A 19,240-nucleotide genomic window follows, 5' to 3' on the forward strand; every position below is an offset into this window, starting at 1 on the left:
CAAAAAGCTTGGAACACTTCGAGTCATCATGACCCATGAATTGTAATTAAGGGCTGCTTGCAGTTCATCTCTATTGTTGTAACGCATGATGAGGAACTGTCCCAAGATTGTGGGAGAATTTTTTTTTCTCTCACACGGAATCAAAATGATATGTAATAACATAGAGTATTACTTGAGTTGAATAAGCAATGGTATTAGAGGTTAAACTCTATGATATAAGGTAGCATTAGAAGTTAATAGTTACAGTGCATCTTCGAAATCAAGAAAACTTTGGATCACATATTATTTTGATTTAATATAAGCTAAATCCGCGAGCTATAGCTTATGTTCATATATTATAGCGAAGTAGCACCCTTCTCGTTTGCTCCTAATACGGATCCAGGATTCATTGCCACGCGTTTGTGGAGCTAATACAAACCTCATTCATATTGAATGTTCTGAATCATGAAAGGGGCAAAAAGGGAATTCGCCCGCATAAAGTTTCAGGAACAGGAAGCACATGAGGAAACCAGCGGGTGCTCTATATTTGTGCTTGAATACTGGATGAATTGAAGAGCTGAATTCGAACTGAAACGATTCAAAAATTTCTCTTCTAATCTTGAAAAAATTTTTCGCTAAATAGCGAATGAGGTGAAATTTCATCCTGAAATGATTGTTTAAGTTATTTCGCATACTAGATATACTTCAATCTTCAATTCAGATCACCCATTTAAATATGGTGTTAAAAACAGAAATTATCTTAGCTATCAGAACTGCCATGCTAACCATAAGGTCATTCTATCACACCTCAAAGTCAAATGCAATTCCGTGAAATTTCTAGTACGGGTGTGATTTTGCCCGAATTCAGTCAACAAGCTTCGACCAGTTGGATCAAATGACATAAGTAACAGAAGTATTTTTTCTCGTTTCTTTATAATGAATGATCATAAAGTACCTATACTCTAGGTGACCCAATACTTAAAAATTAATCGGTATGAATTCGCCTATTAAGTCCCTATTGTTTCTTTCACGAGCCGCTAATTTCTTATATATCTACTCGTCATGGGCGCCCGCAGGGGGGGGGCAGGGGGGGCCACGGCCCCCCCTGAGATTCTGATAGACACCGTTAGAGAAATTTTTCTTTCAGTAAAACTAATCGTAGATGATATTTTGCCCCCCTGAGAAAAATTTCTGCGGGCGCCCATGCTACTCGTTGTTTATAGCTTGCTGAAACGGAGATTGTAATTTAATGAAATATTGAATTCTAACATTTATCATGAAACAACTCCAGAGTGACGAATGTTTCAATTGCCTATTCGCATGGAAACTGCAGATCCGACTCGATAGTTCAATAAAGAACGATCATTTCGATATCGCTGATCATGTTGTAATCCAGTGGCGGTTCTTTACTCCTTCGTAAATTCAGTAGACATCACTTCATAAGCAGAATGTATTTTCACCAAAACCAAATTCTTATGGAATTTGACTCATTAAGTAGATATAATTCAAGTTTTGGAGTTATTCGCGATTTTATTCATAATTTTGGAAGTTCATTCAGCTATTTCTTTCTTAATTTCTAGTAATCCCGTATAGGTATTACAACTACTTGCAGAAATTCAATTCAGACTGATCGGTATTTTTCAAATATTGAAAAAATTCAGAATGCTTTTACTCCTAAGCCTTTTCGAAGTAAATCAAAGCAGTCTTAATTTTGTTAGAATTTACAGTGTTTAAAAATAATCAGAAGATAATCACTCATCTATATTTTCCAATCTAATTTCGCAGTATGAATTCCAGATCCATAGAAGGACATAACCCACTCACCTGTCGTAGTAGTAGTCCCTGAAACAAAACGAACGATTTAATTTCTGATTAATAATAAAAGAAACAAAATACAAAAAAGCAGACAATCTGAGCTATGCCCTTCAGTTAATGCCCCAATAGTTTATCAGGATTAAGTTGTTGACTTGAAATAATTTGCTCAATCTAGTATACTATACTTCGGCAAGTATTCACCAACCCTCTTCGGGAATATTCTTGTTTTCAACCGAAGATTCAATTCGCATTTTTTTTTGCAAATTTGACTGTTTCACTTGTCGAATCAACAATTGATATGATCCATTCTTAAGTTCGAATATGCCAAAATTCTATTTTAATTTCTTCCTAATCCGATTCAGTGAATGTTGGATATTCAAAATTGATTTCCAGTGAATCTTTTTCAAATGTGTTCTTATTATTAGAACCCAGACGTTTTTGAGTTCGATAGACGGTGCACTAATGAGATTCGGAGATTGCCATGAAAGATGCTGCTTTCAGTTTTCTCCATTTTGTGCCTTTTTCGTTCGATATTATAAAAGCTTCAGTTTGGCATATCCGAACTACAAAAATGAAATAAGTTTCTAACCAATCTGACAAATTCATTCGGAGTGCAGTGTAACTGAAAACAAAACTCTCTCTGGTTAAAAATAGGGGATTCCCTGAATAAGGCTTGCGAATGCTTGCCGAAACGTTGGACACAATAGTCGAAAATGATGCCTTATGACTGTCTGTTGCTGAGCAACGTGTTTTGGAGAACAAATATAAAATTATTTCGACATACTTGCATTATTACTAACGATCATAATGTAATTCAGTTTCTAGTTAAATTATGGATTTTCATCAAGTATTAGCCATCAATTCAATAATTCAGTTTGGGTTCTGAAAGAAGGTGAAGATTGTATGATATAGGTAGATTGTGATTTCGATACATTCATGTGACCTTGAAATAAAAAAAATGGAAAAGAGAAAGATTATGAACGCACTGTATGATAAATTGAATAACAAAAATTCAAAAGGAGATGGTATAATTCCAAAACCCGAAGAATCCTTCAAACCTTCATTCGAGGAATCTCCAAAATATTGAGCATTTGGTATGGAAACCTTCCATCGCTTTTCTGTTCCATTTCACCCCGTCTGTCGCCCTCAATTCTCCGAGTTTATGATCAACAATCAAAGGTTCATCGCTCGGATTATCCTGATTCTGAAACTTGACTATAACCGACTTCTTGAGATTGAGGATTAGTGCGTTTCTGTGGCACCAATCAATGAAACAATTTACTATGGTGTGTCGAATGCCTAAATAAATCAAAAAATATACCGGCCACCGCCGTCCAGACTGCTATATATGAATTCGAAAAACTCACAACTGGCCGACTAGGTTGACCTACCATGTCTGAAGCCGTGCTGTTGTTCGGATAATACAGAATACTTCGTTAAATTATCGTACATGCGATAATAAATCACTCTCTCAAAGACCTTAGATAATTGGCTCAAGATAGATATAGGTCGATAGTTAGTTATGTCTTGGTTCTCCCCCTTTTTATAAACCGGTATAATCCTTGCCAGTTTGAGGACTGTTGGGAAATGACCAGAAGACACTAATTTATTCAGTAAAGAAGCAGCAGGCTCAGATATTGTAAAAGCCAAGAATTTCGGGGTCCTGGCAGATATCATATCGGGACCTGAGCTACTACTATTCTTTAGGCAGCAAATGATGGATGAAATCTTTGTCGGCAGTAGCGGGAAAGAAGAAGAAACTACTATTAAGGGAAGTCTGTAAGGTGCATGAACCAGACAAGGAACCGCCAAAATGTTTGAGTACAGAGACAACATTCACTTCCGTAAAATATTCGGCAAAAGCCTTCGAAACCATCTGGGGGCAGGAAATGAGTTCACCATCAACCCGCAGGGTAATTTTATTGTCAGTTTTATTTTTATTATTCAATTCGTCATTCACCAACTTCCAAACTGTTTTGAGATCATGTTCTTCATTAAGTTCATTTGTCAACTGTTCACCACCATCAAGTGTCATCACTCGTCCCTAGATTGTCCAACATACACCAACGTCATTTTGTCGAAAGAATGGCGAACAACTCAAGAAAGGCTCAAGGAAGCTGTAAGAAAGATAAGAAGAATATCGAAATATCCAAAAAAAAATACAGGATCTACCATTTGAAATAAACAATTTGACCTTGCTTTGACTTCGAATTTGACCTTGAAATGAACATTTGACTTATTCAAAAGAAGTTTGACCATACGCCAATTGAACTATGAAAAATTCACAATCCAACAAATAAAGTATGGGATGTATGAGGGTAGCGAATTCAGTATCTCGCGGTATAAATGATATCCACTTTTTTTTTTAAGTGGGTATCAATTATTATTCTTCCAGATAGAAAGTAATCCTCTGGATTGAATTGAAATAACAGTAGTGAAGTTTACCCTAGAAATATCTAAAAGAAGATTGACCTTCCTCGGAAAGTTTTAAATTCAACATAGTATTATGACAGAGCTAGCTTTTTATAGTAATCGTTAAAAAGCGCTCAGTGCTCCGACCAAGTTATGTTAGAACTTCTGAATAGTTTCGGAGACATTCAACCAACTTTTATAACTTGAGTTTAGGATCATTACAGATTTAATGAGTATGTGTTAGCACCTTAGTTTTTGAGCAAGACGAAAATGTTCCCCTAGTTTGATGGGCAGCTTTGAGAGTGGCCGTAGTTAAACGTAATCTGCGGCATTGGTTTTTTATTCTAGATGGACAGTTTCGATCAGATAATTCGGTATGTTAACCCCACATTATAAGATTAGAGTTCGGAAAGAAGTTATAATTTTTGGAGTGGAAATCGATTGGTAGTTTTTTTCATTAATGGAATTCTGTTTATTGCAAATGCAATTATCAAGACCAAAGTATATCCAATTTCTGATGATGTTCACGTGCTGGGAACTAGAAAAATAAGAGATGGCTTTTTGATAAGTTGTGGTGATGAGGGTTCTCTTGAGAAGTTGAAACTGAAAATTAACAGCGAGACGAAGGGCTCTTTCAATGTTTCGGTTCCTAAAAAACTTAATCCTCGTTTGATAGTTTATAGTGTAGATTCATTCTCATTAGCTAAAAGTAATTTTCTGTCTGAAATGATCCGAGTAAATGACCTGAATTGTTCCTTGAATGATGTCAAAATAATAACGAAGATGAAATATAAAGATAAGTTCAACATTGTATTAGAGACAAATCCCATTTTATTCAAAAGTATTATTAGTAAAGGTTTTCTATATTTGGGTTGGTCAAGATGTTTTGTGAAGGAGCATTTCAGTTTGATTAAATGTTTCAAATGCTGTAAGTTCGGTCATTATAGAAAGGATTGCAAGAGTTCTACAGTTGTTTGTCCCAACTGCTCGGGTTCGCATGAAAAGAAATTTTGCGATTCTTCCGATAAGATGTGTACAAATTGTATATATAGTAATTCTGGTTTGAAAACCAACTACGATATATGTCATACTGCGAATAGTGCTGAATGTCCATATTATTTGAGTCAAATTAATAGGTTGAAATCTAGAATTCAGTATTGAGTGTAAATATGGATAATTCAAGCAAATTCGTAAAAATTGCTCATTTCAATGTTCATTCTCTGTTTCCGAAAGTAGATCGCTGGTTTGATGTTATGTTGCATTGGGGTTTGGATGTTGTGGGATTGTCTGAAACCTGGCTGAATGAGTATACTGATGACGATAGTCTGAGCATCCCTGATTTCAGATTTTTCAGGAGGGATCGTGTCGGTCGTATTGGTGGAGGTGTTGGTTTTTATATAAGAAGGTCCATAACGGCTGAAGTTGTCTTGAGTGATTTTATTGTGCCGGATGGAGTGGAAGCTATATGGGTGGCTCTGAAGGTTAAGAGTGGAATCATTCTTGTTGGGTCTTTATATCGCACATCGGCCTGTAGCTTGTCAAACTTCATCATTTACCTGGATGACGTCTTATCATTTGTTTCGCCACAGTACGATCACATAGTTCTCACAGGTGATGTGAATGTCGATCAGTTGGTTGGAAATCCAGTTCCTGATTGCATTGGCTCTTACGGCTTTGAACAACTGATATCTGAGCCTACACGTATTGCAGGTTCATCGCGAACCCTACTAGATATTTTTTGCACAAATAGGACTGACTTGATTTTGAGCTCTGGGGTAATTGATCATTCAATGTCTGATCACCGTGGTGTTTATTGTGAGATAGATGTCAGGAAAGACGTGAGGATTCCGAAGCTTGCTATATATAGGGATTATCGTGGCTTTTCAATTGAGAATTTCAGATCTGACTTATCTAGGGTTTCCTTTCAGGACATTTTATATGTCAATGATGTTGACTCCAAGATTTCCATTTTCAGTCAGAAGTTAATTCATGTTTTTGACAAACATGCCCCTTTCATTGAGTCTAAGATCACCAAACCGTTCGCTCCGTGGATAACTCCTACCGTGAAAAAATTATGAATCTAATGGATGGGGCGTTAGCTAAGTATAAACGTACTAAGAATATCGCTGATTATAAGTACTATACGCAGCTTCGTAACATCGCGACTACTGCTGTGAGGAAAGAGAAAGCTGCTTTTCTGGGTCGGTCAGCGTCTCAAGGGTCTAAACGTTTTTGGAAAGCCTTCAGGTCACTCAATAATCGGTTCGACGCAGATATTCCCGAGGGTTTCGAAAACCCGGACGAGTTCAATAAATATTTTGCTTCTGTTTTCAGTCAACCAAACGCTTGTCCCGAAACGGCGAGTTATTATGGGTCCAACACCTTCAATTCTCACGCTCATTTCGAATTCAAACTCGCTTCCCAGGAAGAGATTAGAGTGGTTGTTCTTGGTCTCGGGTCGAATGCTGTTGGATGTGATAATATTTCGGCGAAAATGTTGCAGCTATCGATTGACATTATATTGCCTTATCTCACACATATTATTAATGTTTGTATCGAAGCTTGTTACTTTCCTACCGCTTGGAAGTGTTCAATTATCAGGCCTCTACCCAAATTGAAGAGTCCGGAACAGCTCAGCGATTTCAGACCGATTAGTATTCTCCCTTGCATGTCGAAGATCCTTGAGAAGATTCTTAGTGAGCAAAGATATAGGTACATTACTGAAGCTGATATTATAACAGCCAGTCAATCAGGCTTCAGAAGGGGTTTCAGTACTACAACACTGTTATTGAATGTGGCGGATGACATATTTAGGGCATTGGATGAGGGAAAATCCACGATATTGACCTTATTAGATTTTGCCAAAGCATTTGACACTCTCGACCACGAGCTCTTGTGTGCTAAGTTATCTTTTTACGGTTTCGGTGTGGGTGCTCTGCGGTTCTTTCGATCTTATCTCGTTGGCAGATTTCAGAGAGTTCGTGTGGGTGATATGTTTTCTGATATTTCCCCCGTAACCTCCGGTGTTCCGCAGGGTTCAATCCTGGGACCTATTTTTAATTTATGTAGCCGATATGTATAGGGTAGTTATGTATGTGATGATATACTTTTATGCAGATGATGCGCAGATTCGACTTTCTTTCCATCCCTCTGATGTTGATGTAGCGGTGACGAAGATCAATGCAGATTTGTCCAGATTAGTAGAGTACTCCAGTGCCAATAATCTCAAGTTGAGTATCCCGAAGTGTGTCTCATTGCTTTTTTCTAGTGGATCTAGAATTAATTCGGAGCAGATTATCCTTAAAGTTGGTGATGAGCGAATTCCGTTTGCTAACAGCTGTAGGAATCTTGGCATCATTTTCGACTGCAGACTGAGATTTGTTGAGCATGTTGCGCTGCTCGTAAAGAAGTCGTACCTTGCACTGAGACATCTATATAGGAATCGGCGTATTCTGGGTTTTCGTTCGCGTAAATACCTTTGTGAGTCCCTTGTGCTGTCTATATTGAATTATGGCTTGATATTGTTCTATCCTTGCTTGGACTCCACAACTAAATACCGACTTCAGAAAGTTCAAAATGCATGTTGTAGATTCATATTCGGTTTGCGCAAGTTTTCCAGGATCTCTAGTAAAATAAAGGAACTCCAGTGGTTAAAACTCGATGGCATGTACAGATTGCAGCTTGCTGTTTCAATAAAAAAAATTTTGACTTCGTCAAACCCTCCATATTTGCGTGATAAGCTCATCTTTCGAGGAGATGTTCATGATGTGTCTGTAAGACATAGGAATAGGCTTATGTTGCCCCGATTTAGATCAGCCATGTTTCAGCAATCCTTTACGTTTTGTGCTGTCAGTGTATATAATAGCTTTAAGTACCTATTCGATAGTTTCTCTGTGAATGGTGTTAGGAAACATTTGAGAAGACACTTGCTACTTTCTCAGAATGGTTAGGTTTATTGTTTTTGTAGTATAGTATAGTTGTAGTTTTAGTAGAAAATGTTTTTTTTCATCTTGTTTTGTTATATTATATCAGAATTTATTTTTGTCGTATTTGTTTTCGATAAAATTATTGTAAGAGGTTAAGTAGAATAGCTATAGGCTGAACTTCGCCTCATGATTGTATTCATAGAGTACAAAATAAAGGCCCTTTATTATTATTATTATTATTATTATTATAATTATTGATAAGCGATTTCGAATATTAAGACTGAAGTAGAAAAACATGCCAGAAATACGTCTGCTCTTGAGATGATTCCTACCCAAAATGTCCTGCGGCCTTTGCAGATTTAGTCAGTTACCAGAAGGAAAAGGTTTTTGAGACTTTCCATGATAGATATCCACTATTCATTGCTAGTAATAATTCGATGAAAAATGATTTTTTTATCTTTTGAAAATTTATGAGAATGTCATATACAGGGTGGGTCTTCGATTCGTACAAATATTTTACAGTAGATTCTTAAAAAAACAATTTTCTTATACAATTTTTTTCTGATTTGGCCCTGATAAAAGATATGGCCATTTTGAGTTTTTATAATGAGCCGTGCCACTCCTGGCAAAACAAAAATAATAACCTTCAGAATAACTAGCTAAATCTGTAACACTTCAAATTTGTGGATCTCTTAAAAAGAGTTTTATTCAGCCAAAGTATACCAAATTTTCCAAAATCCACAGATTACTTTATTCAATTTTTTACTCGAAGACGGCGCAGTATACGACAAAATATGAAGAATACTTTTAATTTACAAAACTTTCAAATATTCATTAATAAGAGTTGGATTCTTATAATTTTCGATATTTTTATGGTACGTACTATATTCCGAAATTAATATCGTTCGATATAACCGTTTGCGCGATAGAACTGAAAATAACATTTTTTTATGTATCTTTTAAACCGATCCGATTCGGGAAAAATAGTAAAGGAAAAAAGTGTTTCTTTCACTAAAAAGTGTTTCTTTTGACCTCAAGAATGTATTGTTAAAATATTTGAACGAGTCAAAGACTCACCTTGTATATATGAGAATATCATTATTTCAGAGCATTCCCAGAGTTTAAACATGAACATGAACATACATGGCATAAAAAATTTACACATGTCGTCAGAAATGTATTATTATTGGATTGCCCATTTACAGGCTGCTTTCGAAGGTGATTCTTCTTTTGACAAAGGTATAACGTATAACTCATTTCATTAATCATTTTCCTTATAAAATATTCAAGATGGCCATAGGAAAATGAAGTATATAAGTGACTATCCGAATAATTGTATGGGGTCATTTAAAAAGTTGATATATCTTGTGGAATGAGGTGAAAACAGTGTAGATTATGTAAATTGAAAGTGGTTATGGTACTCTTCCTTGACAAAGTGCTTATTTCTACCGAATTTAATTCCATTTTCAGGTGTGGTAAGACTGTCCGGAAAACTTTGAAGAAGAAGTGTCTAGTGATAACTAGATAAATTTTATGGATAATTATTGACCTATAATTCAGATTCAATGGTAAGTTTTTCAACATTTTTAATTTTTTTTCAGACAGGTCTTTTTCTGCCAATGGGTAGAAAATATCTGAATGAACCATTTCATGAAAATCATTCATGTTCCAAAACAATGAGGAAAATACGTATTTCATCACGAGATGATGATTCTTGTTTTACCAATAGTTGTTACAACTTCGTCATTCCAGAAGTTTTTTATTGGTGAAGGATTTTATTTTGACCAATATTTTCTTCTTTGAAAACCCAACTTTAGAGTCCGTCCGCCTTTAGTATGAAATGACGTCAGCAGTCAGGACATTTGTTATATAACGAATTTTCTTGAGAATTAGTAAGTAGTATGTAGTATGATTCTATTTCGAAAATGAAAAATTAAAAGGTTAATTATGATCCATTTAGAAGTACCCAATATGAACATGCGAACATGTTACTTTTATTGGTAACATTATTTTCTTAATTAATTCATCAGTATGAGCTTACTTAATGATGAACTACTTGCGAATGCTAAGGCAATGTTGAACTTGAAAACATTTCATTGAAAAAAAGACTAATCAAAACTTCAAGCTGAACTTTTTGATATTTACATGGGGATCATAATAACAGAAGAGCAATACAGAAAGCATTCATTCCACTCTCCATGGTTCAGGAGGTCTTATATCGTAATTCAGAAATACAAATAACGCTGCGGCAGATTACCCAGACTTTTCAGAATGGAAGTAGACGACAGAAACAGAGCGTAACACCTCCTCCCAGGAAATGAGATAAGGGGTGTTTCCCCTACGTGTTCGGACCACAAAACGTGATGTTGACTTTTCCTAATCGAGTGTGAGAAGTTTGAGTACATATAACGTTGGTGTAGCTGGGTAAACGTATTGTTTTTTGTTTTTTATGAATTTAGGAAAAAGGATTAGGTACATTGAATTTATTTCCGCCTTGTATTAAGCCTTGAGGTTGAGATAACCAAAATCTGTTCAGAAAAAGTGGAGTTCATTGTTTGTACACGAAATATTACTTCATTTCATTCGATAGCCCTCATTCTCGGTCCAGGCACGTGAGGACTTAAATTCTGATGAGCAATGGACTCAAGTCTTCTCAGGCTGAGTTGCAGGAACGACCATCAAGATAGGAATATTGGAGGATTGAAATTTCAATGAAGCCTTTAATTTCAATTGACTTTCCTGCGACTGTACGTCATTAAAATTACAGAAATAATCGAAGTTGACCGGATTTTAGCAGTTGTAGCATCGCCAAACAGCTATAGATCGGAAATTAACTATTTCAAACATTTTGCACTAAACTACTTAGATTTGAAAAAGGTCTTGTCGTTTGGGCGTCACACCAATTTACACAAAAATAATGAAGGGAAAAGCCTTTGCCAAAAGCATGAAATCGACCTATATCAGACGAATGGTGATGAGGGGATGAGAAATGGGTCATCTGATAACACTCAGAAAAATTTTCGGCTTTAGTTTTTTCATATGAAACAACAACATTTTCCATAAAGACTTACATCTGTTTTCTTGTTCACGAACAGATGACAATTGGTGAAGAATATGGGTCCTGAAACATTATCGTGGGATATCCCGTCTTCGGTAGTTTCTATATCACGACTCTACTTGTGACTAAACAATGATAATCGGTGAAATTATGTGTTGGAAAAGTAGTCAATGATTAAATGAAAATTCTTTTTCCTTTCACTCGACCTTTCGAGACTATATTTGTCCCTTCATCAGGAGTCACTATAAAATTACAAATTCAGTATGCACACAATACAGTGAAAAGACAAAATGATAAGTCACCTGGTTTAGACGGCGTTCCAGCGGAGATATTCAAACCCCTGGATGAAGACACTGTCAATAGTCTCCTATTACTATTCCGCAAGATCTGGGAACAAGGAGATGTGCCACAAGACTTCAGAGACGCTTTAGTTATCAACCTCTATAAGAACGAAGGCGATACGGTTAATTGCAACAATTACAGGGGCATATCGTTGCTTAGCGTGGCCGGCAAAATTCTCTCGAAGATTATGGCTAATCGTCTGATTCCACTCTTAGACAAGCTTTTACCTGAATCCCAGTGCGGCTTCCGACCAAATCGAGGTACGGTGGACCTAATTTTTACACTGCGACAGCTGCAAGAGAAGGCCCGTGAACAACAATCAAGGATCTATACAGCCTACTACATCGATTTAAGTAAGGTCTTCGACTCGGTGAATCGGACAGCGCTGTGGAAAATCATGAGACGCCTTGAAGTACCCGAAAAACTCTTAGCACTGTGTAAAAGCCTTCATGCCAACAACACCACTAGAAAACAGCATAATGGCTCTGCAACCGACCATTTCCTAACCAACTCTGGAATAAAACAAGGCTGCGTGTTAGCGCCTTTATTGTTCAATATTTTCGCCATAGCGGTCTCGATAATTGCTGACATGAGTTTGCCTGTACGAGGTGTTGGAATGAGATTCAGATTTGATGGAGGCCTATTAAACCTGAAGCGCCTCAGAGCAAAAACCCGTTCAAAGTTTATCACGGAACTTCAATATGCAGACGACTGCGCACTTATCGCTAGCAGTCCGGAGGATCTACAGATAATGCGTCCAGCATTATCTATAGATCTATATACCTATAAACGTATCTACGAAGCTTTGGGCCTTAGACTCAATATCGACAAAACCAAAATCCTGGTAAGTCCGACAGAAAGCCTTCAAACACATATCAACCTGGAGAATGAAACTCTAGAACAGGTCGAGCAGTTCAAATACTCGGGAAGCTTCATAAATACTAGGGCCAACCTAGACACAGAAATACACAACCGTATCAATTCGGCATCACGGGCATTCTGGAAGCTAAAGGACAGAGTATTTCAAAATCACGACCTCAATCTGAAGACCAAGACAGCTGTTTACAAAGCTGTGGTCCTCCCAACGCTTCTTTGCGGAAGCGAAAGCTGGACGCCCTACAGGCGACATATCAAACAGCTTGATCAAACGCAACAACGTCATCTAAGACAGATAATGCACATCAGATGGTTCCACAAAGTTTCGAATGCAGAAGGCTTGCAACGCGCGAGTTGTACAACAATTGAGACTCAAGTAACGAGGACCCGACTCAGATGGAGCGGCCACATTCTGAGGATGCAAGACTCCCCAAAATTGCTCTGTATGGCGAATTCACAGAGGGAGCACTGAAACCAGGAGGCCAGTATAAGCGGTTTAAGGATAAACTACATCAATCCCTAAAATCAGAAAATGTCAATCATAACTGGTAACAACTAGTGTTGGACAGGTCCCAGTGGAGGTCTTTGGTACACAGTTATAATGGAGACTCGAGAAGGATACAGCGGCGGCCAGATCTGGTTGGTGACTATCCATGCCCAGAATGTGTAAGGATCTGTAGGTCACGGTTGGGTCTCTTCAGTCACAGGAGGGCACACAGTCGCAACTATCCTTAAAAAAGTCTGTTCGCACCTCAAAATTTGATTTTTTTTTGTCTTTTTGTAGATTTATTCCCGGTAACGGGATACAGCAATGAATGAATGAATGAGTGCATACTGACATTGTAATTTTATAGTGACTCCTGATGAAGGAACAAATATAGTCTTGAAAGCTCGAGTAAAAGGAAGAAGAATTTTCATTTAATCATTGAGTACTTTCCCAACACATAATTTCACCGATACAATACTATACCTACTATTCTGCAATCGAAATCGGCTTCAGGACCGGATCAGCCCTTGTCTGCAATCTCTTACCCTCAAAATCTCCACCCTATCCGACGAATTTGATGATGTTATAAGTTTTATCATTTGAACTGCACATGTAGAGCATTTTGAGCTCGGTAGTGAACGTCCCTGCAAAATGCGCAAATACATAGAATTGCCTTCGATATCTTCAACCAGCATTAAATCTTTCCTTTCTTTTTTCTATTTCATTCTGGGAAAATTTGATATTAATCAAAAGGTTCTATAGCCTATAGTCCTTTTTTATTACATCCCCGTATCTGCTGATTCATTCAAAAATGTCCAGCTCGAATTTGGAATAGCTCAGCTAATATCATAAAATTTCTGATTGTTGTTCTGAAATCCGAATTTTCCACTGTGTTTATAGCTCTTTTATGCGAAAACCCGATTTCTGTTTCATTCAATTATTCCGCTCGAACCTTTCACGAACAAAAAGCGTTTAGTGGAATCGGAAAAAAAATTAGGTCGACATCGAGCCGAACAGAAAAAACCTCCAGAATTTCATTACCCAAATTTGACACTCGATCTGCTGAAGAGCCGGGTGGAAAATCAAAGAGTACCGTTCGATTCCGGAGATAGGAGATTGATGCAATCGGTTCGCGTATGTTTTGTTAATAAGAAGGGGGCTGTCGGTGGTATTGAGTGACGTGGACCTCATTTAACTGCCATATGTCACTTTCATGCGATAATGGGATAACGTGTGAAATTGGGATCGGTCAGTAGGAAATACTCGGTTACATTATTCATTCGAGCGCTTGCATACGGGAACGAGGAAATCCTCTAGGATTTGCTGGAGCACATTGCGATTCCCATTACGGTTTCGATCCTTGCGGCAGAATTGCTGGGCGTTTATTAATTTAATTAAAGGTAAGTTCAGACATCATATTTATAAAGTGAAATTGAGAAGAGAAAGGGAAACGGCATGTGTCTTCTCTTAGAGGTCTTGAATTGACTCCGAAAGGTATATCCAGAGGTGTTAAATTATTCGACGTAGAAGAACAATGGTTTCGCCACTTGCATGCTCCGTCTTCTAGAAGATGAAGATTCTCCAGATCCGTATCTTCCTATTCTGACCATTGTTGATAATAATAATGGGCTTGTTGTGCACCACGGTTTTTAGATCTATTGTGCCCTCGATCCTAGCTGTTTTCACCAGTGTGCCATCTACAGCTTTGCTTGTAAAGACGATATAATCTGTAACCAAGTGAACAGGAGTTTCTTCCTCCTTCCCACAGAATCTACACCCCTCTGTTTCTGAGAAACTTATTCTCATATGATACTTCCTGAGGTGACAGTCCTATAAGAGAACCAGTATAGAGTATCGAGATCCATATACTCTTTGGATCTTGCCGTTTTAAGTTCTTAACGAACTTTTTGAAGACATTCATCAATGGAAAACTCCGAGTTTTTCTCTTTCTATTTCGTCCTTTTTCAAAACACTTTCTCATAGGGGCATCATCCTGTACTACTGAAATTTTTTGGCCAGTACCTAAGTGGCGTGCGCAATCTCTTTCTGGTGAGTATATTGGCTTCTTCATTTCCTTTTATTCCAGAGTTTTTAAGAACTCAGACTGAAAAGACTTTTTAGTTGTGAACTCTTCCATTAGTGTGATCATCGTTCACAAGGAAGGAAAACACAATAAACTATAACCATTATAATTTATTGGCGATCGATTTCGGCTAAATTGCCATCATCAGGCCAGCTGAAATACCAACAAACATACAAATAGACAATAAAAAACCAAGTATGTAGTTAATTTAGTTACATTTTTAGTTACATGTTGTGTCAACATGGGTATATTTCTATAGAAAATTAATTCTTATCGTCAAATTATCAATCATCATATCATATCATCAATTATATACATTTCTAGAAGCTAAAACAGATAAAAAATACTATGATTCCAAGTGATTAAAACTTGAGATACAATATATCAACAATACTATAATACTAACGAGTAGTGATTTACTGATTGCTGGGTGTGTTGGACGGATAATCCCAAACCTGCCACTGCGACCAAGCGGTCTATTATAGCACACAGGCAAGCTCATAGAGCTAGATCTCTCCCTCCAGTCCTATCCTGCCCAAAAAGGAGATGATGTCGGAGCGGGAGTGATTCTTGAGTTCCTCTAGGATCATCTTCGGAGAACCAAATACTCCATGTCTAACCCTGGAGTACCTTTGGAGTACTAACGAGTAAGTCAGCGGAAAGAGTCAGAACGAATAAAAGACAAAAGGGGAAGTCTACAAGTCACAAAAGTCAAACTGGGCAGGTTCACAGAACAATGAAGTAGCATCAATATAATTAGTTCAATATAATAAAAAGATTATTTCAATTATTATAAAGATTTAAACATATGTCTTCCAGTAAACTCAGATATATCATTCAAAAGGAAATTATTGTCTTCATTTTTGAGAATTTCATATTGTTTTAGGAGAACAAGTTTATTAGAGTTATTATCTTTATGTATCAATGATAAATTGTGGTCTTATGTTTACATTCCAACAAATGTTCGCCTAGAGCTGATTTAGGTCTGTTCTTTACGTGTTCATTATATCTTATTTTGCCCGAACGAGTGGTCATGCCTTTTTATTCCATAGACTTTTGAATGTTCCATTATCTGAAAAACTAATTATAATAGGGGAATAAATCCAATATATAAGATCGCAGAAGCCAATAATTATCCTAGGACATATATTGACAGTATTTTTAAATCCATAAAAAAGAAGATCCTATTAAAGAAGATATACATTCATGTTTTCGTCAGACAAAATTATATTTCAATCCCATATTTTCAGGGGCTTAATGATAGAATGAATTCTTGCTTGAGAAAGTATAATTATTTGATCGTCAATAAACGACAGCGAACAATAGAGAGCATACTTGTTAACAATAAAAATAAGATTGACGATGTATGTTGTAGTGGTATAAAGAAAATTAATTGTAGTGAATGTCCTTCTTTTCAAATACTCATGACCACTCGTTCGGCCAAAATAAGATATAATGAACACGTAAAGAACAGACCTAAATCAGCTCTAGGCGAACATTTGTTGGAATGTAAACATAAGACCACAATTGAGAATTTATTATTGATACATAAAGATAATAACTATAATGAAGTTGTTCCCCTAGAACAATATAAAATTCTCAAAAATAAACACATTAATTTCCTTTTAAATGATATATCTGAGTTTACTGAAAGACATATGTTTAACTTTATAATAATTGAAATAATCTTTTTATTATATTAAAGTGATTATATCGATGCTACCTCATTGTTCTGTGAACCTGCCCAGTTTGACTTTTGTGACAACCTTGTTGACTTCCCCTTTTGTCTTTTATTCGTTCTAACTCTTTCCGCTAACTTACTCGTAAGTATTGTAGTATTGTTGAAATATTGTATCTCAAGTTTCAATCACTTGGAATCATAGTATTTTTTATCTGTTTTGACTACTAGAAATGTATATAATTGATTGTGTCCATAATTTGACGGTAAGAATTAATTTTTTATAGAAATATACCTATGTTGACACCAAAAAAATGTAACTAAATTAACTATTTGTATTTTCATTGTCTATTTGTATGTTTGTTGGTATTTCAGCTGGCCTGATGATGGCAATTTAGCCGAAAACCATCGCCAATAAATTATAATGGTTATAGGTTAGTGTGTTTTCCTTCCCTAAAAAAACTTTGTTTTAATTCCCGTCTATTTCATTGTGTTTTTTTCGGCACTCCAATATCAACAGAATCAATGAAATGATGGAGCTCAGGTCTCTGATTGCAGCCTTCTCCCTTTATAATACATCGCTATGTCACATTTCCGATAGGTTATTTTCAGGTTCATGTCTACTGAAGGCAGCTGTCGAATGCTAGCCGAAACGTTGGATACAATAAGACTAAATTATGGAAATAGCTCAATGAATTTTACTATGAGTTTGTTTCGGATTACACGAGCTGCACTGGGTAGATGCTCAAAAGTTGCCTAGTTCCATCTCGAAAATTCATATATGAAACGAAAATCTCTTTCAAATACCAAGCTGCGAATGTTAATTAACCAAACAACGTATGCCTGAGGAACGGTTCATATTTTCCATGCGTGAATTTTCCACTTCTTTATATCGACAATGCTCAAATGGGCGAGGAAAATAGATTGCTAATTAAATTTCGGTTCCTACGTGATAAGCGTACAAAGCGAATTAACACCAGTTCACCCCTCAGGAAAGGGTTAAATGGAATTTTTGAATGACTGATTCAGATCACGTCACTATAATTAATGGGGACTGTTTTCTACAAAGGACAGCTCCACTCGGCAAACTGAAGGTATTCGTTTTTGATGCTACGTCTATTTAGCATGAATATTTCTACACATATGTTTACTATGAAACAATATAATTTCGTGACATTAAGAAAAAATATGTTTCAATGCTTTATCCACTACCAAATGCAGAGTTACCAAAAAGTGGATCATAAATTTGTATCTTGTTTAATTGAGGAGCTTCTCATACAACCTCTGGTAGGCCAATTGGGATTTTTAAATCGTACCCCTAATCTTTTGTGCCAAAATAGTGATGAAATAACTAAACTCGCTGAATTCGAATTTTACTTCTTTCACGTCTTGTAAGGCTGATCACTTTCAAATTCAAATGATAAAACAACAATGTAATTGAACATGAGAATTACAAGTCATTCGCTCATTCATTTTCAGGTATCTATTTATTAGTTTGTTTTCATGAGCTTAAATTTGGATAGTTAGTAAAATTTATGGATGAAGGCCAGCTTTTCACACTGCATTTCGGCGATGACCAGGTCATCGTGGCTGAGGACGAGGAGGATGTCTCTTATATGCTGAGAAAATTAGATGATGCCTATCAAGAATGGGGAATGTTCGTGTATACCTCAAAAACAAAATATATTGTGGTGAATGGCGAAAAGCGAGATCTTACCTTAGGGTATGGCACGATAGAGGGAGTTGACGAATATACATATCTTGGAGTGGTAATAACAGCAAGTGGAACAAGCGAAAGGGAAATCAAAAGAAGGATTACACTAGGAAGAGCGGTCACGAAACAGCTGCATGGAGTCTTGTGGAGTCCGCGCATCAGAATGGACATCAAAAGAAGGGTTTATAAGACCATAGGAGAAAGCGTCGCCACATATGGAGCGGAAGTGTGAGAGATGACGACGCAGCTTAAGAAAAAGCTATGTGAGATGGGATATTGGAGACACAGATATCCTTGATACAATTGAGGCTAAAGCCCTCAGTCAGATGGTGCGGTCATGTAGCAAGAATGAGTGAGGGTAGATGGCCACAGAGAGTACTTACCTGGGTACCACCTCAGAGGAGAAAACGGGGAAGACCTAGAAAAACGTGGAGGGGAGGCGTCTATGGAGCGATGGAATCCAGAGGTTTTCAGGACGGAGATTGGCAAGACAGAACCCACCGGCGGCTGAGATGCGAGAGACGACAATATTGTTGTATTTAATCGCAATATACAGGGTGTCTACTTTTAAAGTGGCCAAACATCAAGGGGGGATCAGACGAGTGATTTGCATTAAAAAATGTCGTATAACACATGGCCGAAATGTTGACCGTTATTCTTCAACTCAATTGTAGACTTTTCCGTTATCTTGTTAGCCATGATATTATGGCAGAGGATAAGCAGCTAGCAAAAAAGTTGATATGCCATTCGAAAATACACTAAATGAGGTATTTGTTATTGAAAAGAAAACATGTGCATAATATTTAACTTTTCATCGATAAAACCATTGGAAAAATGGGACTAATTTTGTTCACTTCAAACTCGTGATAT

The 19,240-nt window shown here is 36.8% G+C and overlaps 1 protein-coding gene across 1 annotated transcript in view; it reads right to left on the reverse strand.

Moving 5' to 3' along the window:
- The window catches only part of LOC123306806, a 634,033-nt gene that overhangs the window by 130,216 nt on the left and 484,577 nt on the right, over positions 1-19,240 (reverse strand). The window contains exon 7 of the mRNA XM_044888961.1: positions 1,804-1,821. Coding sequence (XP_044744896.1) covers positions 1,804-1,821 — 18 coding nt within the window. The remainder of the gene's footprint in view (positions 1-1,803; positions 1,822-19,240) is intronic.

This window comes from Coccinella septempunctata, chromosome 1 (assembly GCF_907165205.1).
Source record: "Coccinella septempunctata chromosome 1, icCocSept1.1, whole genome shotgun sequence".
Taxonomy (NCBI): domain Eukaryota; kingdom Metazoa; phylum Arthropoda; class Insecta; order Coleoptera; family Coccinellidae; genus Coccinella; species Coccinella septempunctata.